General features: G+C 37.3%; 1 protein-coding gene across 9 annotated transcripts in view; it reads left to right on the top strand.

Annotated features, from left to right (window-relative positions):
- Positions 1-25,094, top strand: part of ATP11B (ATPase phospholipid transporting 11B (putative)) — a 65,347-nt gene that overhangs the window by 28,226 nt on the left and 12,027 nt on the right. For 6 of the 9 annotated variants that reach the window (XM_027685397.1, XM_027685395.1, XM_027685389.1 and 3 more), the window contains exons 11-28: positions 737-887; positions 3,100-3,297; positions 3,564-3,722; positions 4,017-4,189; positions 4,588-4,656; positions 5,617-5,690; positions 5,776-5,879; positions 6,024-6,205; positions 6,726-6,929; positions 7,193-7,346; positions 10,046-10,148; positions 10,396-10,541; positions 11,040-11,099; positions 11,431-11,558; positions 12,419-12,557; positions 15,781-15,846; positions 16,140-16,243; positions 16,880-17,045. In XM_027685397.1, the coding sequence (XP_027541198.1) occupies positions 737-887; positions 3,100-3,297; positions 3,564-3,722; positions 4,017-4,189; positions 4,588-4,656; positions 5,617-5,690; positions 5,776-5,879; positions 6,024-6,205; positions 6,726-6,929; positions 7,193-7,346; positions 10,046-10,148; positions 10,396-10,541; positions 11,040-11,099; positions 11,431-11,558; positions 12,419-12,557; positions 15,781-15,846; positions 16,140-16,243; positions 16,880-17,045 (2,380 nt within the window). Of the gene's footprint in view, positions 1-736; positions 888-3,099; positions 3,298-3,563; positions 3,723-4,016; positions 4,190-4,587; positions 4,657-5,616; positions 5,691-5,775; positions 5,880-6,023; positions 6,206-6,725; positions 6,930-7,192; positions 7,347-10,045; positions 10,149-10,395; positions 10,542-11,039; positions 11,100-11,430; positions 11,559-12,418; positions 12,558-15,780; positions 15,847-16,139; positions 16,244-16,879; positions 17,046-20,977; positions 21,064-25,094 lie in introns of all 9 variants that reach the window. The other 3 variants (XM_027685393.1, XM_027685392.1, XM_027685394.1) reach the window with 1 other exon arrangement.

Below are 25,094 nucleotides of genomic sequence, written 5' to 3'. Positions count from 1 at the left end.
AGTGGAAATACCCCAGCTTGCTCAAGATTACAGGATAGGTGTTACTATAGTAGAGATTTGTATGTTGAATCTCATTATTTACTTTAAAGGAAAAAGTTCTGATTTGTGTTGCCTTTATTGCAGTTACAAAAACTCTGAGAGAGCCTCTTGGAATTTTTAGACAAGCATGGGATTGATTATTCTTCTATAGCTCCATACAGACAGAACTGTAGTGTGAACGTTCAGTCATCAGAGCAAGGGGTGGAAAGATGGTCTGTCTGATGTGACAGAATATAGAGACAGATGTGACTGTATCCTGGTGTAGCATGGCCTGGGTTAAATAGTCAGGTGCACATGGCAGTGCTCTTCTAACTGAAGGAAAAGGTGCAGCCTTGGGTTTCCAGTGTGGTTGGTTGTACTGCCTTCACAGCCTTGCTAGAAACTCAAGGAAGAAGAGAAGGATAAGTCAGCCCCCAAAATCTTGGACAGCGGGTGTGACACAAGTCAGCTGTTGGGATGTTCTTGCACTTTAATCTAGTCCTCATATTGCCATATAGAGATTTTATCTTAGTAAGATGTAGGATTTCTTTTCCTCCATTCTGTTGCTTGCTTGTCACATAGAAAATTTATATCCACATCAAGCACAGGATATGTTTTTTAAAGTGCTGTCCAGTAAAGTTAATTCTTGTAACCACAGTGTGTCAACAGATTGAGTAAAATAAACTGAAATTGCTTTTCTTTTTTTGCTTCTTTATAGGTCCATGAATTCCTTTTTGATTATTTATCTAATAATCCTCCTCTTTGAAGCCATTCTGAGCACTATTTTAAAGTATGCATGGCAAGCTGAAGAGAAATGGGATGAGCCCTGGTACAATGAAAAAACAGAGCATGAAAGAAACAGCAGTAAGGTAATGTAGTTTACCCAGTTGCATATCTGGGGAACACTCAACCAAGATACTGAATGTATTATTTATTATGTCTCTGTTCTTGGATATAGATGTTAGTCCTATGTAGCCTCACTGTGGTGTAGGAATATCTCTACTCTGTTACTGGTTGGACATTTTTTTCCTTTAAGGAAAAACCAAGCTTTTTGAAAATTTTGGGCTTTGTTAGGGCATATTTCTGATGTTCTGTGCTCTTGTTGCTGTTCTTTAGGGTGTCTTTTGTCATTCCATAAATGAAAAGAGGAGGAGGATGGCTGTTTTGTGTGTCCTATTACAGTAATTTCACAGTTCAGGAATTTTGTACGTTCTGTGATGTTGAGATGGTTCAGGCAATTTTGCAAGGCTGTAATTTTGCTCAAGCTCCTGCTTGCCCTTCTCACTTTCTGTAGAGATTGGAAGGATACTTTGGAGTGTTCCTGAAATCTGCAATTCTGAGAATTATCTCTTTTTCTAATCACTGTGTATTTTTCTGCTTTCTGCATAATTTTTGATTTTTGTATGAGTGTACCTTTGTCCAAAGCAGTTCAGGAGCTTAAGTTGAAGTTTTGGCTATGCAAGGTAGACTAGCCTGTGGAGCCCTTTCAGTTCTGAACAGAACAGGGAGAAGTATTTCCTCAGCCTTTCCATTCCTTTACCTTTACCATCAGTAACAGAGAGAGCCACGTGTTTCTGCAGTGTCATTCTTCTTCTATCGTGTCTTTGTTTTTCTCTCTCACATGTTTACTTCCACAATCTGCTTTGCATTTCTCAACATGCTAATCTCCTTATTTGGAGTGCTTCTCTGTCCATCTGTCCTGTGTGTGCAGGTTGTTATTTCACAGATAGTGCTTGAAGAAACTCGGTAACCTTAGTAATTGTCACTTCTTCTCAGTATATCTTCTCTCACATGAATTCATAGAATCATAGAATCAACCGGGTTGGAAAAGACCTCCGAGATCATCAAGTCCAACCCTTGATCCAGCACTACCATGATTACCAGACCATAGCACTGATGCCACATCCAGTCTCATCTTAAAAACCTCCAGGGACAGTGAATCCACCACCTCCCTGGGCAGCCCATTCCAATGTCTGATTACTCTCTCTGTAAAAAATTTCTTCCTAATATCCAACCTAAACTTCCCCTGGCAATATGCTCTTGGTTTCTGTCTGTATTTTCTGGTTTAGTTTGGAAGATCTCTTTAGGCACAGGTTTTGTCAGACACCTTAATTACTGACTTTTGTTAAGTAATTATAGCAACACTCCCTAATTGGGAAGAACAGACATTATTTAGCTTTGCAAACTGTTCACTGCTTTTATCTACCATTTATTTAAAATGTTCTTCTGCACCAATATCTATTAGAGTTGAAAGAAATGGCCTGTTTTTTCTCATCTCTAATCTCCCTTGCTCAATATTCAAGGGTTGGTAAGAGTCTTCGCAAAGTACAATTCAGATAGTGAGTTTGTTGTCCCAGTGAAAAACAAACTTGAGAGAGGCTGTAGTGTTGCATTTCAGAGTTTAAAATTTTCATACCTAATAAAGAGAAGTTTCTATCCTGTTATGTAGATGTTTGCCTCAATTGTAAATGTTGAACACAGTGATTTGAAGAGGTATAAACGAAGTCTGTGCCATGGAAATGCACATGGTCCCTTGTAATGTAGTCCAGATCACCCACGTCACTGGGGAATGCCAGCAGACAGGAGCCCTCTTGTCACTCTGCTGTCCTAAAACAACACGGAGTCCTTGCAGATTGCTCTGACAGCACGGAATATCAGTTGTTTGCCTTCACAATTTATGGTTCCTTAGATAAGCCTCAATGAGTCATGCTGTTTGGAATGGGGAACACGTTACTTTTTTCAGACCCTCTTTGAAAATAGACTCACCCTGACAGTTAATATTAATTGGCAGCCCTCCTGACAGATTCAGTAGATAGACAAAGATTAATGAACTTGAGAAGTCAAACATCCAGTCATAGCTTAAGGCAGACTTTTTGCATCAGTCTGAAGGCGTGTTACTGGGGCAACCTGGGAATGCCTGCGTTGTCACTGGGTATGTTGTCTCTCTCATGTGGATGTGGGACTTGGTCTTCTCTGGCTCTCTCAATTTATCATTCCTCATGCATATTGAAACACAATTAAGTTGACACGTTTCACCTGATGACTGTTGTAATCTTCACATTTTTTCTTTTTCTCTTGTAGATCCTGAGATTTATTTCGGATTTTCTGGCCTTTCTGGTACTTTACAATTTTATTATACCTATTTCACTCTATGTGACTGTCGAGATGCAAAAATTTCTTGGATCTTTTTTTATTGGCTGGGATCTTGACCTCTATCATGAAGAAACAAACCAGAGAGCGCAAGTAAATACTTCAGACCTCAATGAGGAATTGGGACAGGTAGAGTAAAAAATACATAGTTCCTTTTTTTTTTAAACCTATTTTCTACTTAGTTTTTAATATTAAAATTCATTACTGCAGGCTTTTTATTGGTTGTGCTTTGATTAATTTTAAAATAAGGTATAGACGTGATGGCAAAAGCTAAAATTCTTACATGATCAAAACAACATATGTAGTAGAAAGTGTGAGTTGAGATTATTTTATTTTTTCTTCTAACAAGTATATGCAATTCCAAGTCTGGTTTTTTTGTTTTTATTTTACAAAAGGTAGAGTATGTGTTTACAGACAAAACTGGTACATTAACTGAAAATGAGATGCAGTTTCGGGAGTGCTCCATTAATGGCATAAAGTACCAAGAGGTCAATGGTAAACTAACTCCAGAGGGATTTTCTGAAGATTCTCCAGATGGAAATAGGCATGGTTTGGTAAGACACTTTGATTTTCCCACCGTTAGTCATCCTGGATAGAAAGTGTTTTTTATTTCAGAGAAATATTCTTGCACCATTGGCATGAAAAACACCCAACATAAATCAGAATTTCTAAATAGTTTGAAGCTATTAAGTGTTACTGAACAAATAATATTTATTAAACATGTAGAGATGAGATTATTTAACGTGAAATACTTGGCAGATTTTTAAGTAAAAACATTTTTTTTTTGAGTGCATTCAAAACTGGGTTGATACATAAATGTTACAAACCAAGATTTTTCTTTCTTACAGGTGAAAGAGGAAGAACTGTTCTTGAAGGCAGTTTGTCTTTGTCATACAGTGCAGATCAATGCAGATCAGACAGATGGTGCTGATGGTCCCTGGCATGCCAATGGAATAACATCCCCGTTGGAGTATTATGCTTCTTCACCAGATGAGAAAGCTTTAGTTGAAGCTGCAAGCCGGTGAGCTGTGCTGCCAGAAGTGCCTAACACAGGAATTGCTTCCTAGGGCAGGCAATCCATGCTGAAAGCAGCCGTAAAAATTAATCGGGACGTTTGTAAAGCCCAGGGCCTGGCACTGTCAGCTTCCTGGGAAAACATGGAAATATAAAATACACAAAACCCTAGGGGTCCTGTCATCATGTAAAATATTTATGGAAATCCTTGGGAAATCATAGTGATCAGAGTATGTTGCAAATGAAATACTGCACAAAGTGGGCATTCTTAACTTTCTCTAAAATCAGAGAACAGTAATGGGGTATAAGAATCTCTCTTTTTCTTCCCTGCCACCTTCCCCTTCCTGCATCAATAGACATTTTGTCTAAAGTGGAAATTAAATGTCTATTGTCTTTGCCTTTTAGGGTTGGAGTAGTATTTACTGGAATTAGTGGAGACAGCATGGAAGTAAAAAGCCTTGGAAAACCAGAGAGGTATTTTTTTTATTCCTTGTTTATTTTGAAGGACAGAACAGTAGTGATGATGAATGTAAAGTTCTCTTCTTAATCCTCTCTGTTCATAAGCAAACCTTGCCTTTCCACAGTGTGCTCTATTTAATGCTTTTCCCTTGATGTCTTCAAGACAGCTTGCATCTTATTCCTTACCAATAGTAGCTGAGATGCAAGAATTTTGTGAGTTACTCTGTGTAGGTGTGTGTTGTAACAGTTTGTATCTTTTCCCATTCCTCAAAGGTTGAGACTGTAGTAGAGCTGGAAAACTGAACTGCTTATTCAAGTCCTAGAGTTTTTGCTTTCAGCCCTAGAAGTTTCCAGAAGCACTCTCATCTGTGCATAATCTAATTATATATTTCAAACTTTCACAAAATGAGTAGAAATGTTATTGATAACTGTATATCTGCAGTATGTCATAAGTCCTTTTACCCATTTTATCTGTGTCAGTTGGCAGTACTTCAAAGTTAAATGTCTAAAATTAATTTTCTGCACTAGTGGTAACATAAAAAACTAGCCCAGTTATCAGGGCACACACACTGTTTTTTGACAATGTGAATTGTGTACAAATGTTAAAAACAAAATGTAGTTTTCAAAATTACACTTGAAATAATGACAGAAGGATAAAGAAATAGGAGCTGCTTGTAATCTCCATGTATCAAGTTAGTATTCTGGAAACTATTCCTATTGGTAGAAGAGCCTTTTATTCTTACAAAATGGAATAAAGTATACATAAAGTGATGAAAAGCAATGAATTGCACAGTGACTAATAGCAGTGATTGTTGTTCATCAGTGGTAGCATTGCTTTTAGAGTTTATATATAAAAATGACACTTTGAGGAAATGTCTGTGGTGTAAGAGTCTATTTATAAGTAATTGTCTTTGGAAAATTATTTCTAAAAATGTTTTCTTGTCCTTCCCTCTTTTATTAAAACACAAAATACAGGTACAAATTGCTTCATGTGTTGGAGTTTGATCCAAATCGCAGACGAATGAGTGTCATTGTGGAGAGTCCCTCAGGTAGGTCATCAGAAAATGTAAAAGCTGCAGTTGAGAACTTCTTAAATGACATTATTCTTAATTACTATTCTATTTTACTTTGTAGGGGAAAAGCTTTTATTCACAAAAGGAGCAGAATCTTCCATTCTTCCTCGTAGTAAGAGTGGAGAAATAGACAAAACAAGGATACACGTGGATGAATTTGCTTTGGTAAGTGTATGTGCTCGCCCAGCTGATCGGAAGAAATTTATCTGGGATAAATTCTGTAGCTTGAAGTGAACAAATTACAGGTGACACCTTCTTGTTAGATCAGAATCTTGTCTACTCTGAATGTAGTCTTTTATTTTCTCACAGAAAGGACTAAGAACTTTGTGCGTAGCCTACAGAAGATTCACACCTGAGGAGTATCAAGAAATTGGCAAACGCCTTCATGAGGCCAGGACTGCCTTACAACAACGGGAGGAAAGATTAGCAGATGTGTTCAACTTCATAGAAAGGGATCTGGAATTACTTGGGGCTACAGGAGTAGAAGACAAGTATGCAATGGAGTTACTGCTAACTACAGTCAATCCCAGCGAGTTTAGGATTTATTCCTGAAATATAACATGTGAAAAACTCTCCCACTATGATCAAAAGTTTTGTGCTATTCTCGTTTAGTATGTTTACCACTCTTTGGATTGAGCATTCAAAACAAAAGTTGTACCAACTGATTTTGGCTTAATAACAATGATGTACAGCTGTGTTTCATCAGGAGAGATTTCCTGTATGTGAAATGGAATAGTTGCAGTAAATAATTTAAATCAAGGTATGCTTATGACAAATTTTTGATCCCTTAGCAGGATTAAGTTCAGTTTTTGTTTTGTCAAGGCCTTTGTTTTATTGCTGGTAACAGAGTATCATCTGCCAGGCTGTGATTCTCTGACCATACATGGGACATTGGAAATGCAGTCTTAACTTGTCATGGCAGTGGGGTTACGGTGGTAACATGGAGTTACAGTGTGAGCTCTTTCTTAGTAAAGTGTTTTATTGGTTACTTGAGATTTTTCTTGTTTCCAGACTGCAGGAGAAAGTCCAAGAAACTATAGAAGCCCTCAGGTTGGCTGGTATCAAAGTGTGGGTGCTCACTGGAGACAAGCACGAGACAGCTGTTAGTGTCAGTTTGTCCTGTGGACACTTCCACAGAACCATGAACATCCTTGAGCTTGTGCAGCACAAGTCAGACAGTACCTGTGCAGAACAACTGAGGCAGCTTGCCAAGAGGTAAAATACCTGAGATGTCGCTATCTCAGTGATGATCTTAGCTTGGTTTTCTTTCATTTTCAAATTTTATGACAATCTCTTTTATGAATGTGCCAAACAAATTAAGTTGCCTTTTTAGAAAAATTATTAATAACAGACTTGAAGAAGCAGTCTGTCTGACAGATTAACTTCTTTGCTTACTGTCTGGCCAACAGCACAGTTTATAGCAAATTGAAATTTTTCTGTGACACCAGTACAAAGTTAACATTTTTGTCCCTGAATAGAATAAAGGAAGACCATGTTATCCAACATGGACTGGTTGTGGATGGGACCAGCCTCTCTCTTGCACTCAGGGAACATGAAAAACTGTTCATGGAAGTTTGCAAAAACTGTTCTGCAGTGTTGTGCTGTCGCATGGCACCCCTTCAGAAAGCAAAGGTAAGTGCAAATATAGTCAGGATTGCCTTTAAAGTACTTTTACCATGCTTTGAGGAGGCAAGGATTTCTGAAACTGCTTTGTTTGTCTGCCTGACTTCTGAATCCTTGTTAAATTCAGTTGATCTGGAGTAGTTTGCTCAGAAGTTTCTTACATATGTGTTTGAAAATTTGCAAGTGGATGGAAAAGTCAAAATCCTGCCACCGTGCAAGCAAAAGGCTCATCTTTAATCTGCCTCTTGAGTGTTGTGTAAGGCAGCAGCTGTCCTGGCCACCTGCATGCTTTAGCCTTGCCTGCTACATCACTTCTCCAAACCAAAAAAACCAAATTGAAAGTTCACGGACCTGTAAGGAAGAAATGTGCTTCTCTGAGTATTTAAAAAAATATACCCAAGTTTGAGGATAAAGTAAAAGGGAAGAGAAGCAGAGGCCTAGTCTCCAGGGGAGGTTTTCCTTCATGCTCTTCTAAGACCATTTTTCCTTCACATGTACTTAATTTTACTCAAATACAAGGTAGATGGAATTAAAATTTAGATTTTGTGATTTATTTTTTTTCAGTCTGGAAAGATAAGCTCTAAAGGACTGGAATATTTATTCTTTTGTTTTGAAATTTTCTCTCTTTGGAAAAAGACATCTCTTCACCTTAAAGCACTAGGAAACCCTTATATGAGGTACTAGATGTGCAAAAGAGGGCAGGCTGTTTTACTATAGCACGACTGACCTATTTTGAGGTCACTCTTCCTGCTTCCAACAATTAATCAGAGTTCTAATGCAGTCTTTAGAATCCCTTCAGTATAGAACTCTTCACCTGGTATAATATTACTTTCAATAAAATGTTAGAAGGAAATTGTTACTACTGTGAGTAAAACAATCTGTTTCATTTGTCCACTTCTGTCCATTCTTTTAGCTGAAATTTTTGCCATCCCCTCTCTTTAAGGTACAGTTATTTGCCACTGTTGTGTCCTTGTTCTTATTTTGTCATTTAACTTGATTTATAATGCTTTGTATTGCTTTCCATAATTCCTATCCTGTCCAGCAGATAATGGAGATTATTTCCTGTCTTTCCTCATGAAGTACAGTAAAATGTAATTTTGATGGCAGTGACATTTTAATTTCAAACATTGAAGTATATAAATCACTGAGACAAATGCCATACAACATGAAGGGTAAGCAAGGAAGTCCAGGGCAGTTTAGTCTAGCCTTGCACATGATCTTTTACTGTAGGCATCCTTTTTGTGAGACTTATTCCAAGGTTAAACTGGAACTCAGCTTAATATTTCCTGCATCTTTTACTAACTTTAATGCTTGTTAATAGATGGCTGGCAGTCTCACTACTAATTTTGGCACGTTCTATAGCTCGAAAACCTTTTTAAACATCATCATGTCAGTCATTCAGAGCTGCTGCTGATTGCTCCTGTTAAAATTTGCCAGGGGATTTGTCTTGACCTTTTCACATAGATGTTTGTCTGTCTGAATTACCCCAGCCTTGGGGATCTCAGGAGGACTGATCTGGGTGACACACTGTGGCCTTGTTGCTTCTGTAGGGCTGCTTGCTAGGATCTAATGCTAAATGTACTTGAAGTAATTACCTCTTAAAAATGGGGAACCTTTAAGCTTGCATATTAATACCTGCAATTAGGAAATGTATTCCCACAGTCAGGTGGATTTCTCTGAGCTGTGGACTGTATTTAATCATTGTTCTGTTCCTCATGTGAAGTGAGTTCCTGCTCCTGTGAATCAGTGCCCTGTCACTGCCAACTAAAACTCAATTATTCCAGTACAGGTTTTTGTGTCTACTTACCTCGTGCCAATGTTTCTCTGTTGATATTTCCACCTTGGCCTTTCTGGAACTTCAGGGGGGAAACGTTTTTTCATACATGTTTGTTTTCTTGGTTTTGGAAAGCCTCTTGGTCTGCATTCCTACCTTTATCTCTGCAGCCTGTTTACAACTGAATTAGTGAAGCTTCTGCCTTAAGCTAGAGCTCTCTGGGAGGTTAATGAACTACTAATTCTCCTTAACCAAAAGCCTCATCTAACTAACTCCTCTGTATTTAGAATAGCGTTGGCATTTACTTAAAGATCCAATTCCTTCCTGCAAAGAGCAGGGTCTCACTGCTCCTCTTTCTGATTACCTTACAGCCTTGTATGGCAACAGTTTTTTTCCTTGCTCTGTCCTATCTCCTTCTGTGTCTTTTCCAACTGAGAATACCCCTTGGTGATAATGAAGTTGCTTTAAAAAGAATCTGTTTTCTTTTATAACAATGTATTGATCTTTTAGCTACTGCATTTTACCTGGATTAGTTCCATTAATTACAAATATGAAGAATCTGGGCACGTCAGGTAAAGGGCACGAAATCTGTATTACTCCATAAGTAAATTTTCAGTTCCAACTTTCACTTGACTGTTTCGTATGATAAAGCACCAAATTAAGCAATGTAACAGAATACTGAAATAGGAACAGGGGAGTAAGTTCATGACAGGCATAATACTTAAATAAGTCTTGTGCCCAAACAAGCTGCTTTTCTAAAGAAGGAATGAATTTGTGCTTGTGATATGCCAAAGATGTTTTTTACCCAAGCATCCATGCTCATAAAATGTATTAATTATATTTACAGGTAGGGAACTAGTAAGATACTTGGGAATTGGTGACATGGTTTGTGGGTAGACTATCTAATCTAAAATATTTAATTTTTTCTTTTCAGGTAGTGCGACTGTTAAAAACGTCTCCAGAGAAACCCATAACATTAGCAATCGGTGATGGTGCTAATGATGTGAGCATGATACAAGAAGCACATGTTGGCATAGGTAACTTTCTTCTGTCTGAAGCAATAAAGGCTTTTTTTAATTTGAATCAGCATCAAATGAGTAGTTTCCCTTAGTTGTAAGTGGGAGGAGCAATACCTTCTATTGCAACAGAAAATTGCTGAAGTCTTTATAATGTTGAAGTGCAGGAAAACAGAACTGTAGCTTCAGATGTACATTGTTGGGGTTTTTAAACTTCGATTTTTGTAATACTTAACCTGTTTTCTGTTTTGTTTCCCAAACATTACAGGAATCATGGGCAAGGAAGGAAGGCAAGCTGTAAGGAACAGTGACTATGCAATAGCTCGGTTTAAATTCCTCTCCAAGTTGCTTTTTGTTCATGGGCACTTTTACTATATTAGAATAGCAACCCTTGTACAGTACTTTTTTTATAAGGTGAGTTTTCCAAGAGTGCCAGTGAAGTTCACAGGAAAATGCATTTGTGCCACTTTTTCTTTTCAGTTGTTCCCTTTCCTTTAAAGGCATCATTATGTTGTTGGGTTTTGGTTTCTGCTTTGTCTGCTCCCATGCAACAAGCTCTCGTGAGCTTGAATGAAATGTGGAATCTATTTTGCAAAGAAATTCTTAAAAAGAAACTGGGGGGAAAATGAATGGATTTCTTCTCCTTTAATACTACTTAGACTCCCACAGTGAGATGTGTTCATCAGGCAGATATAATTAAGTTTATGCTTTCCAGGTTCATTGTCCCAAAGGACAAATAAACAAAATGTGCTGTCAAGTAAAGAATCTTGCTTCACTTGGCTCTGCAAAATGTTGAAATGCTTTATGGTCTTCATGTGTATTTTTACCAGCTTGTAAGAGTTAGCAGTTTCTTTTAGAGTTGTGAGGAATATACTAAGGATTAACTATTTCCTTCACTTTTCTTTATTTCAGAATGTGTGCTTTATTACACCACAATTTTTATATCAGTTCTTCTGTTTGTTTTCACAACAAGTAAGTATTGGATGCCTTACATCTCAGTAAATGTACTAATATTAATTATTAATGATAAATAATTACTAATTATTAATCAATAATATTAAATAACTAATAAATATATAACTAAATTAGTAAATAACTACACAAGTGCAGCACAGATTTACACTTAAAACGTATCCAGCTGATTTTCTGTATTTGATAGCTCGATGTTACTAGGCGGTTGTGAGAGTACAGTTTTTTCCCAACAAGTAAATTCCTATAAGTAATGATTTGTTGCTGCTCTTAGTATGCATAAGCACCTTTTTTTCTTTACAAGACTCAAAATAATTCCTGTTTTCCTTTCCAGACGCTCTATGACAGTGTATACCTGACTTTGTACAATATTTGTTTCACTTCCCTGCCTGTCCTCATATACAGTCTTTTTGAGCAGCATGTGCATCCGCATGTATTGCAGAGTAAACCCGTGCTCTACAGGTACGTGCATCTTACAGGAATTCTCACAGTAGCACATCATTTACAGCAATAGTGGCATCTGCAGAGTTCTGAACTTGCTATTAGACATTTGTACAATATTTTATCTGTGACTTAGGCGTTTTTGTAACTGTCTCGATGAGGAAGAACTGCAGCTATGTAGCTTTCATCCTAAATGTCAATTAACAGGAGTATTTTAAGAGAAAGATCTTTTGATGTCAGTCATGTTAACAATGCAAGAGCATTGAGCACTTGGTCAGCTCACATGATTGGCAGCCTTCTCCTCCATTATGTGTGGGAGGGGAAAATGACTCAGACGTGCAAATGAAAAACCAGGACACCTGATTACGGGAATCACCACAAAAAATCCTGTACTGGGAAAAGAAGTGGTTTCTTGTAGAATTAGATGTCCTCCCAGTGGTAACATGTTGCACTGCATAGTGCTTTTTGGAGGAAAAAAAGCATCTATTTTTGTAAAAAAAGCAGCGTCTGTCAGATGTTTCTCTTGTTGTAAAGGTCTTTTAAGCAGAACAGGGGGGTAAGTATCAGGAGATCTGACTTTTTCTTCTCCTTGCAATTCCACCTCCAGGGACAAGAATTCTAGTTTGTGCTATTCTGAATTTGACCCATTAGAGACCCTTGCCACTGGTGACCACTGCTTAAAGCAGATCAAAATCATCAGAGCTCAGAGTTCTTTTTTTGCCCATGATTTATGTATTTTTTTCGTGTGTCAGCATTTGTTAAATGTGTCTCGCTGCAGTTGAAAGTTACATTTATTCAGAGCAGTAGCACTAATGTCATGTGAATAACTCATGGTTTATACAAAGACAGTATGAAATCCAAAATCTGTTTTATTTCTGCAGAGACATCAGTAAAAATGCCCATCTGGGGTTTAAACCATTTCTTTACTGGACCATCTTGGGCTTCTTTCATGCATTTGTTTTCTTTTATGGCTCGTATCTTCTAATGGGAGAAGACACTTCTCTGCTGGGAAATGGCCAGGTACAATATCATAAGTATTATTATACCACTGTATTTGTGGTGATATTTCTTAATATTTTTTTGAAAAAATCCTCTTGTGTCCAAAAAATTTTATGGACTACATAATTATCAAAGAGTCTTTGTCAATACTAGTGTCTGCTCTCAAGAACGACATTTCTTAGTGTGGAAATCGTAAAGCATTGTCAGAAAGTGTATGTCCCTGAAGAACATACCCTTCAAGATAATAAATGTGTCATGGTTGTCTTAGACTTTGTTTGATTTTGTATACTGTTTTTGTCAAAATCGTATTTCATGTCAGTAAATGAGTATTTATATCCATTCATTCAAAACTCATTTTGAGTTGGACTTAATTGCAGTGGCTTCTCTTTAGTAGCTGTTACAAAGCTAGGCTTAAATCTGAAAGTTGACAAAAGTCTTAAAGCTTCTCCTGGAAAGGTATTATTTTAATTATATTACTCAGATTTTTTTTTAATTTAGTGGTGCAAGCTGCTTTTAAGTTATACGTTTTATTCAGTAAATGTTTTTAAGACAATAAGTTAATGAAATAATCAAATACTAATCTGACACTTTATTTTAAAGATGTTAAAGTTCATAGGAAGAACCATTCAGATAAAAGCCCTAAAGCTTGGATGAAACCATTACAAGTCTGTTTCCTCATCTCCCCTGGTTCTGAGTTAATTAGCTCAGTTTAGAACAATTAGATACTGATTTTTCCCTTGGAAAACATGGAGAGTAATGGAAAAATACATTTGCTTTTCATCATGCCATTCTTAATGCTGGCATGGAGCACTTGCTGATTCTCATGTAGTGCTTGGCAGAGTTGCAGATTATGGCACAAGGTACAGAAATAGCATCATGCTGAATTCACAGTGGTCACCTGGTGACAGGGAGCTCAGGAAGTTTAGTTAAAAATGTAGTGATCTACAGACAGTAGACAGAGTTGTCTTGAGAACTAAAATCAGAAAGCTGGTGGTTCTGAGCATCCCTGCAGAGAGAGGAGCAGTGGAGTGGTGCAGCTGGAGCACCTATTCCATTTGAGGTGTTTGATAAGAACATTAAAATAGTTGTGCTGAGACTAAAATGTCTCTTCCAGCTGAAGTAAGAGTGTGTCATCTCTTGCCATTTGTTACAAGCTGTGTGATTTGAAATTCTTGTGAATTGGTAAAGGTCCTTCAGAACTCTTCTAATGAGGTAATTTTAGACTATGAATCAGTGTGTTTTGGTGCATCCATCTTAACTTGTCAAAGCACCTCACTTCAGAATTGCTTAGTAAATGTCCACAAGGCAGGAACAGACTTCCTCCGTTGTATTTAGTAACAACTAATTGACAGATGCCCTTTGGCTTCTCATGTGATATGACTTCAGATAAATTCTAAAACTGTGGATTTTTTTTTACTCTGCCTTCTGTGTTTGCTAGAAGATGGTTACTGGAACTGGTAGAGCTGTGTGTTGCAGTAAAATATCTGCAGTGTTTAAAGTTTCTTGCAAATTTAACGTGTGACTGAAAAAGCCAAAATTAAGGGCAAGAGAACGTAGCGTGCTGCTGGAGTAAGAAGTCCTCAAGAAGTGGTCAGCTGTGCAAATCTGTGATACAGGGTAATGTTTAGTGCAAGGCCTCACATTTCCATTCCAGGTTCGCAGTTTGGAGCACAGCAGAATAGAGGAGACTGTAAATAATTTGTTAATCCTGGTGTTTGTTAGGCTTACCTCAACCCATTGTGCAACTACTTGATCTTTTAGTTCTTTTTTCTCCCCCCTTTTTCATGCTGTGCATGTCGTCAGATATTGAAACCTAACAGGCAAATGGTAAGAGTTTAGAAGAGGAGGAGATACAATATTTTGTATCTGTTACGTCATAGGATTAAAGGATGCAGCATCCGCAGTGTAAATGTGTTCAAAAATAAAATGGTGGCAAGAACCTGTTTGTGTTTTGTGTTCTAACTCTGTGACCATTGAGAACAGTGTTAGCAAAGACACTTTCTTTCACAGGTCACTCAGGAGCAGTTTAATTTCACTTTTGAGGTTACTATTGCAGCAGTTAACAACAACCAGCACGTTGTGACGAGTAAATCGAAGGCTTCAGAAGACGTGTTGTAACAAAGATCTTAAAAATTATCAGTAAATCCAGACTCGTGGCTGCCTCAGTTTTGTACTTAGTGTATAGACGAGAAAAGCAGTTGTGAGATCTGTCATCAGGCTGTTGGGATTTTTCTGTCAGAGCTCTGTAACAAGGACTACAACTGTGTGAATCCCAGTTCTGTGCCTCTGTGCCGTACTGACACATCAACTCTAGGATGACTCTGCCTGTCTGCATGTGGTACCTTCCTCCTTGCTTGCTTAGTCTGCTACCAGGAAATACAAAGTTGAGGATTTGGTCATTGTTCAGTTTGTCAGTGGCAAAAATAGCTGCAAAATAGCAACATTTCCCGTTTCAGCACCCAGCCTGCTTCCAGGAGCAGAGCAGTTGGACCTGTTGTAGAATGGCAGCTCTGTGTGAGCAGCATGTGTGTAGATAGGTACAACCTAAGCATCCCTGCTTGGTTGTCAGAGCTGAGATTTTATTGTTGTAGACCTTGTTCAGAGTTTTGATAGTTTAATTTTCATGCACAAGAGAATACAAAAGTGACAGATTAAATGTGTCAGAATGGAAGCTGATTTTTGGGTTTATTAGCCTTGAAACAAAGTGTCTTTTCCTTAGAATTTTCTTTGTAAAATGCAATGGCACCATTATTTTTGAATTGTAAAATTGTGCTTGGGTTAAAAAGTGATCCTTCAGGTGATGCTGCATGTTGGAAATTATCTGAAAATGTTTAAACTCAAAAGTGTTTTGCACTTACGTGAAAGTGAATACCTTCCACCCAGTATTTCCTTTCTATTGGATGCTTATCAAAACTGATCAAATTGATATCTTCATCTTCCTATCATTTCATATTACTATTTTGAACTTTTTTCATATTTCATGTAGCCTTTGTGGTGATTTATTTTGAACCAATAAGAAAGATGACTTCTGGGTTGTTAATTTTGCTCTTATCATAAGCTGTATTATTTTCCTGGTAGTTTGTGTTGTATCCTCCTTGCTTTTTCATGATGATTACTTGTCACAAGCTTATGTCCACAGACTAATTTCTTTAGTGTAGTTGACTTGAGAAGAATCCTAACTTACTGTGAACGCTCTTAATTGATTTTTTTTATCTTCCATGATTTTTCCTTGCCCTTTTCTTAGATGTTTGGAAACTGGACATTTGGTACTTTGGTCTTCACCGTTATGGTTATAACTGTCACAATGAAGGTATGATATTGCACAGACTACTCTCTGTGTTTGGGAATATAGGCAAATATGTAATAAAGCAATAATTTAAAATTGATCCAAAGTTATACAGAAGTGATTGATTCTTGGGGGTTCCAGATAAGTGACTTTTACATTTAGTTTCAGTGGTGGTTAAAATGTTTCTCTAGTTTTCGTGTGTCACAACTATGTTTAGTGTTTGGCCTGGAAGTTCATAAGTATGTTCAGACTGGTATTTATAATTTTCTGTGAAGTTGTTGAAAAAAGGAAGCTCACTGACATTATCTCTGTTTTAGATGGCACTAGAAACTCACTTCTGGACATGGATAAACCATTTTGTTACTTGGGGATCCATTGTATTTTATTTCATATTCTCCTTGTTTTATGGGGGAATTATCTGGTGAGTGATTCTTTTTTTCCCCCTTTCTATAGCACATAAGATCAATCAAACTATGAAAAAATACTGTAGGATTATCTTGTACCATCGTGCTCTGAATTTTATGACAAGTTTTTTAAAAAAAAATAAAATTAAACCTAGAGCAGCCACTTTCTTTTGGTGATCCTTTTAAAAATTTGAGCAATGCTGCTACACTGTCCTGTGCTCAAGGACAGACAGGGCTTGTCTCTGTCAGCCTGTGACTATGAAGGCATTTTTGCTCATAAGAACTAGATAGGTTCCCAAAGGTGCTATGTAATAGGTAAATATTTCCAACAGAAATAAAGATGCTGGATTTGAATCAGTAAAGGGGGTATTTTGCTTTGTATTTTGGGGGTCTTGGGGGGACAGGATGATGGTTTATTTCCTGCAACACAATTTAAAACTAAATCAGAACCTTTCCCTCCAAAGTTAAGTACCCTCCCTTTGCAGGTCAGGTCCAACATGTTGCTGGACTTGTACATGGACATCATCAGTTGTGACTCTGCATCCTGAGAGACTCAGTGCTTGATGGGAAATAGATACACTTGAGACAGCCTGTGCTGTACTTTTGTTTCTAGAAGTTCCTTTTAGTAATTGCCACTTCTTTTAACTTTTCAGGCCATTTTTACATACCCAGGACATGTACTTTGTATTTGTTCAACTGTTGTCAAGTGGTTCTGCTTGGTTTGCCATAATCCTCATAGTAGTTGCTTGTTTGTTTATTGATGTTGTGAAGAAAGTGCTGTACAGACATCTGCAACCAACAAGTACTGAAAAAGCTCAGGTAATACTATGCTTTTGTATCCAACTTGACCAATAGTTATCCTCTTACATTGCTGTCGTCTTTAATGCATAGAAGTGTTCTCATTTCAGAATACAGTTGTTAATTTAAAATTACAAAAGTGAGGACACCATTTTACAAGGCAGTAATGTTCATGTTTAAGTATTTGATAATAATAAGAACAGAATTATATATGAAGAGGTCACTCAGTCATTTACATCTGAACTTGCAGCTGTATGAGAGGATCATACTGCACATATTTGTCCTGTGTTAAAGATGGTAACTTATTCTTATTTTTGTCTAGGTATTAGAAGCTGCAACTGTAATTGGCATGGAATAGTTCTTAAAATGTGATGGAAACAATAATTTTAAAAATTACTTTAGTAGGATTTTTTAATTAGTATTTCTTAAATCTTGATCCTATCATATGCTGTGCATTTGATTGTTGATCCTGTAATTAAAGCTAATTACCCATGTGGCAGTTCCACAGGTTCATGGACGAGGTCTAGAGATGTGCTGTGATAATAGAATCTCTCTTTTTGCCAGAGATGTGCTGTGATAATAGAATCTCTCTTTTGCCTGACACAGGCTACAAAGAATCCTTTAAATCATTCTGTTGAAATTAGGCTGTCTCTTAGGTAAATATCTCATCTCTGAGTTTTGTCTTCTTTTTAGTGACAGTAATAGAGAAGTCATCCTGACCCATTGTTCTCATAGTAACTCTCTCTCTGGTTTCAGTTTCCAGCGTCTCATCTTTTTAGACTTTTTCTGCTAAACTGAGAAGTCTTCTGTTACAGTGTTTTGTTTATTCACAGTTAGGTTTGTGATCAAGGTTAGTTTGTGATCAGTTAGGTTTGTTCATTTTCACACTTAATAGGTAGACTGGACTTGCATCTTTTGTCAAAAAGGTTGTTTTACAGTCTTTTCATGATTCTTGTGTTTGTCCTGTAATCTTCAACATTCTCAACCTCATCCTGATTTTTGGATTTCACCAGTGGACAGCATATTCCAGCACAACAGACATCAGTGCCAAGGATGGAAATAATGAATCCCCCAGCTGTATTCAGTTTACAGAATAATATACATCAATAACCTGTTGTCTTCTGCATCTTCTACTCATCTGCAAGTGCTGGTGTTGGTTTCTTTCAGGTCGTTGATGAGAGGTCAAACAGCACAGGGCCAAAAAACAGTGACAGTGAATGAAGAACCTGGTTGACAAAGATATTCCATACACAGCTATGGTCTGAAACCTCTCAGCAGGTTTTAGTCCATCTGTGTGCCAGATTGATTTTGTGGTGTCCTAGTTGCTTAATCCAAATTACTCTGAGCTCTGTGCCATGCGGAAGCCCGACTGCATTACATCAGTGCTGTTATCTTTAGCATCTAACCTTGTAATTACTTTGATGTAAGTGCATGTTGATTTACTTCAATTATATTACCCTTCTAATTTGTGTGTTTAAAAAAAAATCCATGTGAGACATTCTCTTACTTTGCCTCAGATCAACATCATCCTGACAAGCCTATTGCTGTCCAGAATATCCCATTATTCCCTTTTCAAAACTGGAATATTAGCTGCTTTTTTTCTGTCTTGGAATTTAGTAGCTAAAAGTCAAGGTAAGTAACCACTAGCTTTCAGAAGACTCTTGAGTTAGGCCTGATAAGACTCTGGATTGCACACTATTGCACTTCTTGGATTAAAGGGTCTTGATTTAGGAAAAATGCGGTAGGTAATGATACTTACCTGTCTTTTCTTCTTGAAAAACTAGTGGCAATATTTATCAAACACTTCCCTTTCCTTCCTTCCAGTGCATCAGCTGTTGCTGTTTGGCTTTGTATCAGTGTGGTTGTTGAGGTTTCTCATGTTCCTGAAGTGCTTGAATTAAAATCCAAAAAGCCACATGATTTTTTCTCTGCCTTTATCCATATACTTCTTTTGCTTTCTGAATCAATTCTAAAGAATTTCTGGATTCAGTTTACTTCCATTGCAGTTGTGTTGTCAAGGACACAGTAGGACGTCTTATTTTTAAAAAGAAATCTTGATGAATGTCTAACATCTTTCCTGTGGCTATAGCTTGATTCCTAGCCATGGGGATTTTGCTTTGTGCATCTCCATTAGGTTTGGTTGGTTGGGGGTTTCTTTGTTTGGTTTTTTTCTTACTCTCTTTCTACATTGCATTTTACAGAGTCAGCAGTAGGGTGTATGTTTACCAAAATACTGTCTTTTTTTCTGAAAACTCTTAATTCCTGATGCTGCAATCTGATTTGACCAGAAATTCTTCAGCAGCCATCCAGTGGTTTCTCTGTGTGTGTCTGATAGTGAAATCATAGTTAAAAATGTATTTATGAAAAGAAAACACCTCTTTGTTCCCTTCTCAAGGTTTAATCTTTTGAGATTTTCCCACTCTGACTTTTAATGGGACAATCAGCTCCATTGAATTTCATTTTCTATTCTTGAAGTGAGAAACTACAAATAAGTGAAGAGGAGCAGATGATCAATTTAGCATTCTGTCCCTTCTTGACAACATTTGTGCTTCTTCATTATATGTGTTTAAAATTTCTAGTAAATATTTTTCTCTCAGTTTCAAAGCAGAGGAAGAGACTCTAACTTTGAGATAGAAAGGGTTTGGAGAATGTTTTTGTCCCAAATGTGAGGGGTGCTGACTAACGCTGATGACTTCTGTGGAAGTCATCAAAGAGCAATTAAAAGAGTCATTAAAAGAGTAAATATGAAACTTGTATATTGCTTTCTTAAATGCTGTTTTTCATAGTGCAGATGCATCCTGTGTCTAGCTGAATATTTTTAATTATTTTAAATCACAGGACTGAATTAGTATATTTTCATATTGAGGGAAAGAAAAGTTTACAGTTACTACATTTTTATCATGGTGAGATAAATTGTTATTGAACTAGTCACTGGTTTTTAAATTGCAGCTATTTCAGTTATTTGTTTCTGACTGCTATCATTAAAATTCTAAAGTCTTCCCAGGAGCACTGTGCAAACACAAGTTCCTCAGCTGAAAATGAAACACTTGCCTCTGTCATTTTAATTTTTCAGAAACCAAGAACATGTTAGTTGTGCAACTTACCTGAGTTACTGCTCTGAATTCACTGTAGCTGTAGGCATCTGCCTTACCCTACTTAATATATAAGGAACCTGATTTTATCCTTTTGTTAGTATAAGGTCATAGCATCAGCATTCAGTCTGTCTGATCAGTCAGATGTTACATGTAGCAAAGGAATTAATAACAAAGCAGAGAAATGTAACTGATATGAGAAACACCTGATAAACTTTTAAATGCAAATGTTGTGCTGTCACAGCAACTTATATCTCTCCCTTTCATTTTGGGAAATAAGCATATTAAAAATGTGACAGGCAAGTATGAGTTGATTATTATAGAGGGATGAATTTTGTTAACTTTACCTTCCTTAATGCACTTAAGGTGAATGTGTTACTTTCTTTTATTTTGCTGTGTTCCAAGGGGCTTTTGCTGGCCTAAAGAAAAGCCATCTTATGTTTGACTGAGGTCAGTTGCCCTGAAGTAGCTTATGGGCAATTTCTCACTGTAGGTCTGTTACAGAATCATATAGGAGGAAGTGGACAGCAAGGTAAATGTGAATCAAGATATAAATCTTTGGGTAAATATAAATCACAGCACTACTGAGGGGAGAAAGTAATGCAGAATAAAACACAGATGTAGAAGTGTATAGGCCTTTTTTCTCAGTATTGAAAGCACAAGTACATTAAGATTGGTCCTACCAAACAGTAACTGGCTGTGATTATCCCAGGAGCTGTCTTGAAAGGTACCAGGCTTGTGTTCTGTATATGATGTGTATTCCACTTAAATAACAATGTGTTGTCCTATGTCTTTCTCTTAGAAAATTACTGCTGCTACTTACTGACATGTATGTTCCATCCCTTCTCTGTCCAATTGTAGATGTACTCCAACAGAGTTGCTTTAAGTGACGAGTTCATCGCACTGCAGCCATTGTCCAGGGCAAGGAATCAGCTGAGCAAAATTAGGTAGAGTAGGAGGGACAGTTCCTCATCAACTCTTATGCATGCTGAAGGTGAACTAACCAGTGCTGAGAGAGATGGGAAGAGGCATGAATATTAGTGGGTTGAGAGGGCAATACCTGTAGTGCAGAAACATTCAGTTTGGTTATTTCTTGGCTTTGCTCTGTGTTTTTTGAGCCAAATGCTTCTCCTAAGTAGCATGTGTTGGACATGCTTTTTCTTTTTAGGAAAAAACATCCCTAGCATGATGCTCAACTTTCAGAATACAGATCTAGCTGTTCGTGCATCCATTGTTAAATAATCATAGTTTCTAGCATGGTTATAATGCTTTTAATTTCTTTATGGTAAAAATTAACAGTGCTTTTTGCATGCTGGATAATTTCAGCTTCATGAGGCCGTGACAGGAAAATCCATGTATTTCAGGCAGCAGTTTCTTGCAAGTTATTTGTCCATTTAATTTGCTTTTCAATTGTGTTGAAAGAGCGGAAAATGTTTTAAGCTTGGGTGCTTACATACCCTTGTGCAGTTAAGGCTTTTTGTGTTTGTTTTGTGCAGCTATAAAGTGAGTGTTGTTTGTTTTCAATGTGTGTAGATACATATTCCTAAAGGCATTTGGCTACAAAGTCCCAGAAAATTATTCAAAAAAAGATCAAAGTGTACATGTGTCTGTGTAGGTAAAACATGATTCTGAAACTCTTCAAATGCAACGACTTCAATACATGAAATGCTGTCAAATGCTGATTCTCTTTTGTAAGACTTAAGCATTCATATGCATCAGCAACGTCTCAACCTGTTCACTCCCATCATTATCTACTTCTGTATTCCACAGCAAGAATTAAGGCAAAGATCTGATTACTTTTAAATATTTTTTAAGATGACTTTGTTGTTAAAAATGTGCAAATAGGTGCTAGGAGAACCAACCAACCTACATTTTTGGGACTTAATTGCCGTTTGTTGAACCAAAAGAGAAGAGTTCTGTATTTCCTCTGAGAGTGCACTACATCTTTACAAGGCAAAACTTGAAATGGCCATTGTGTTTGGCTGTTAGTGCTCCCACTGTGAAACACATCACCTTGGATTGCCAAACACCCAGGGAGGTAGTGGTGGGGTGGTTTAGTTTGGTTTTGTTTTTAATTCAGCACTATTAAAACAGGCAAAGTGCTGTATGTTAGTAAATGATTTAACGTTAGTAAACTTAGCAACTGCGTTGGGGAATTGCTCTGCAAAAGCCTTTACAAGTTAGCTTTGAAATTTCTTGGTTTATCAGCGTCATCTAAATATGTTACTTTGGACAAATATATTTCCAGTAAGTCTCTGTTTTCTCAGTGAATTATTAGAGTGAATTACGTGGCGCATCATATCTACACCAAAGGTTTTGTAACAGAAGATTCTGTTAAACTTTCCAAAACGAAACACATTTTAAGGGTTATGCAGCTGGATAGTCAAAGAAAAATAAAGCTGTCTAGGAGTGCAGCCCTGTAGTTACTATAAGGCTAAAACCAGGAGAATTCTTGCTAACTTGAGGTGATTTTCTTCATATTACACTTAGGGAATGGGTTGAAAAAAATGGGAAATTTGTTTTGTCCATGAGTAACAAATGATTATACAAATCCAATTCTCTTGTATGTCAGAATTTTTACACTTGAGCATCTCATAATACCTGAAATACAAGCACTGAGTGCCTTATACTATGGAACTGAACTTGTGAAGTGCAACGAGAAACAAAAAGGATTTGAGTTTCTCTAGTTCTTTATTCTGTCTTTGAACAAAGTTCAGAAGCAATCCTATGGATCCTTACCTAAAACAGTAAAAAAGGAAGATCAGTTAACAGACAGAAACTGCTCACTTCACTATACTAAATAAAGCCTATTTAGAGTGAAGACCACAGGTTAGTTTCTGTGGTGTCAAGGGCAGCTATTTTCCTGAAGCAGTAGGGCAGAAAAAGCAAGAAAAACTGTAGAAGCAGGAAACAAAACAGCTGCTCGGTGAATATGTGGCTGTAAGCAGCTAATCTGTCACACCTCATTTGTACGTGCCCACCCGGTAATCGCATCCTTTGTGATGCAGAATGCGTGTGGGTTGATGAACAGACTTTGGCAGTTTTCTGTTTGTAAATATGTATTAAAATCCCCAAAAGGACCATAACTCCAGGTTAAACCGAGTTACGCCTTGTTCTGCCAATGTGCTTACTGTTCTGTTGAGATACAAAAGGAGAATCCCTTTATGAATACAAATTAAAAGACAAGTATGATGTTATAATAATTTTTTTTATGTCTATAGGTTTCACAGTATGCAAAAAATGTTCAAGTTTGTATTGAATACATTTGTGATGTAGAGTTAGAAGTTTTGAAGGGAGTCTTCTAAGTGTCCATGTGATTCCTGTGAGTCAGAATTGCAGTCTTGTGTGTTAAACTTTTGCCTCTGAACTTTATTATCACTTTTGTAACTTGGGATGAAAAGGAAATGAGGCAGCAGAGCTCAGGTGCAGGTGTTTTCCTCAGCTGGAGTCTGGCTGAGCACTGCTTTCCTCCATAGCTGTCTCTCCTGTTCTTGGAATGTGTGAAATATGTATCTTAGGGGACTGACTGGGTCCCATTGTACCTCATTCCACTTTTTTATTTGTAAATAAAGTTTTATGTCTGCATGTATGTCTACATGTCTCTCTGCTTTATAAGAACTGTCAGAATCTTAAACCACATGTGAGCAGTGTTGCTCGGACAGATGTTTTACTTCTGCTTGCTGATGGGATTAATTGTGTTTATAGAGTTTTTACCTCTGGACAGTGTGTTATGAGCTACAGGGAAATGTCAAACACAAGAAAGGAGTCTGTTTACAGAGAAGGCTGTCAGTGCAGAATGGTATATCCGGGACTCTGACCGTAGCATTTGCCTCGTCACAGCCAAGCCCTGTTCATTCCCCATCTACAGGCCCATGAGTCTGTTGTTGCCTGGTTTTCCCTTCATCTCTGTCCAGATCTGCTCTGTCTCCAGAACTCCAGGCTCCTGGCCCTGGCTTTAAGCCCTTCATTACTTGTTTGAATTTTTAACTCTAGTTCCTGTTTCATAGGATTCTCCTCCTGACAGCTTTCAGATCTGACCCAGCCCAACGGTGTCGAGAGCAGACAGGTCTCTGTTCCTTTTACAGCCTGTTTTCTGTAAGGAACATGAAATTCCCAAGAGGACTATCCAAGTGCAAGCACATATTTGCACTAGTGAGGTGTACTAGGACACCTTAATATGCTAAAATTTGATTAGAGGTAATCTCTGCCTTTACAGGTTTGTACATTTTGTTAGCATATTTATGTGCTGATCCATTAGCTAATCCAGAGAATCTATCACAGGAGGAGGGAATAAATAAGAAAAAAATGCACCATTTGTATTTGTCTTCAGTCACAAAAGTGCACATATTACTTACCTGAAGATACTTTTGACTGATGACTTTGAAATACTGAAATAATTTGGCATTTGCAGGTTTATTTAATTCAAAGAGACAAAGAGTAGAAAAATTAGAGAAGTGGTGAAAACATACGTGCCAGGCAAGTTGTTGGATGTGAATATTCTTATATTTTAAAATTTTAAAGCTAATTGTTTGGGATTTTGTTATACAGTATATTAAGGGTTAAAGACAGTGAGCTTTACAGTAGGGAGAAAGTTGTAACTTAACCGTGGAATAGTAATAATCATTTCATATATTTTCTGAAATGTCCATGTGGCATCAGACGTGTTGGCAGCAAGACCTGGGCTCAGTAAGATATGCTGCAGTGCTCCTAACTTGGTGTACAGGATTAAATACATTTCCTGTTCCACAAAGTCCCAACTGCACATCTCAGTGTGATTAACTTTGAGTTGAAATGTCCGTCTTGTGGCACGTAGAATAACCTGCAAACAAACTGAAATGGTCCTTTCTGTTAGAAGGGGGAAAACAAATAAAAGTGCAAAATCTGAAAATTTGAAACAGATTTCAAATTTGTTGGGTTTCCCCCTTTTGTACTCTATGGTGCACAAAGAGACCAAACACTTCTGATATTTGTGCACTGA

This window comes from Neopelma chrysocephalum, unplaced genomic scaffold (assembly GCF_003984885.1).
Source record: "Neopelma chrysocephalum unplaced genomic scaffold, ASM398488v2 Primary Assembly neopelma1_69, whole genome shotgun sequence".
Lineage (NCBI taxonomy): Eukaryota > Metazoa > Chordata > Aves > Passeriformes > Pipridae > Neopelma > Neopelma chrysocephalum.
Note: the sequence above shows the minus strand (reverse complement) of the source record. Positions and strands in the feature narration are given on the sequence as shown.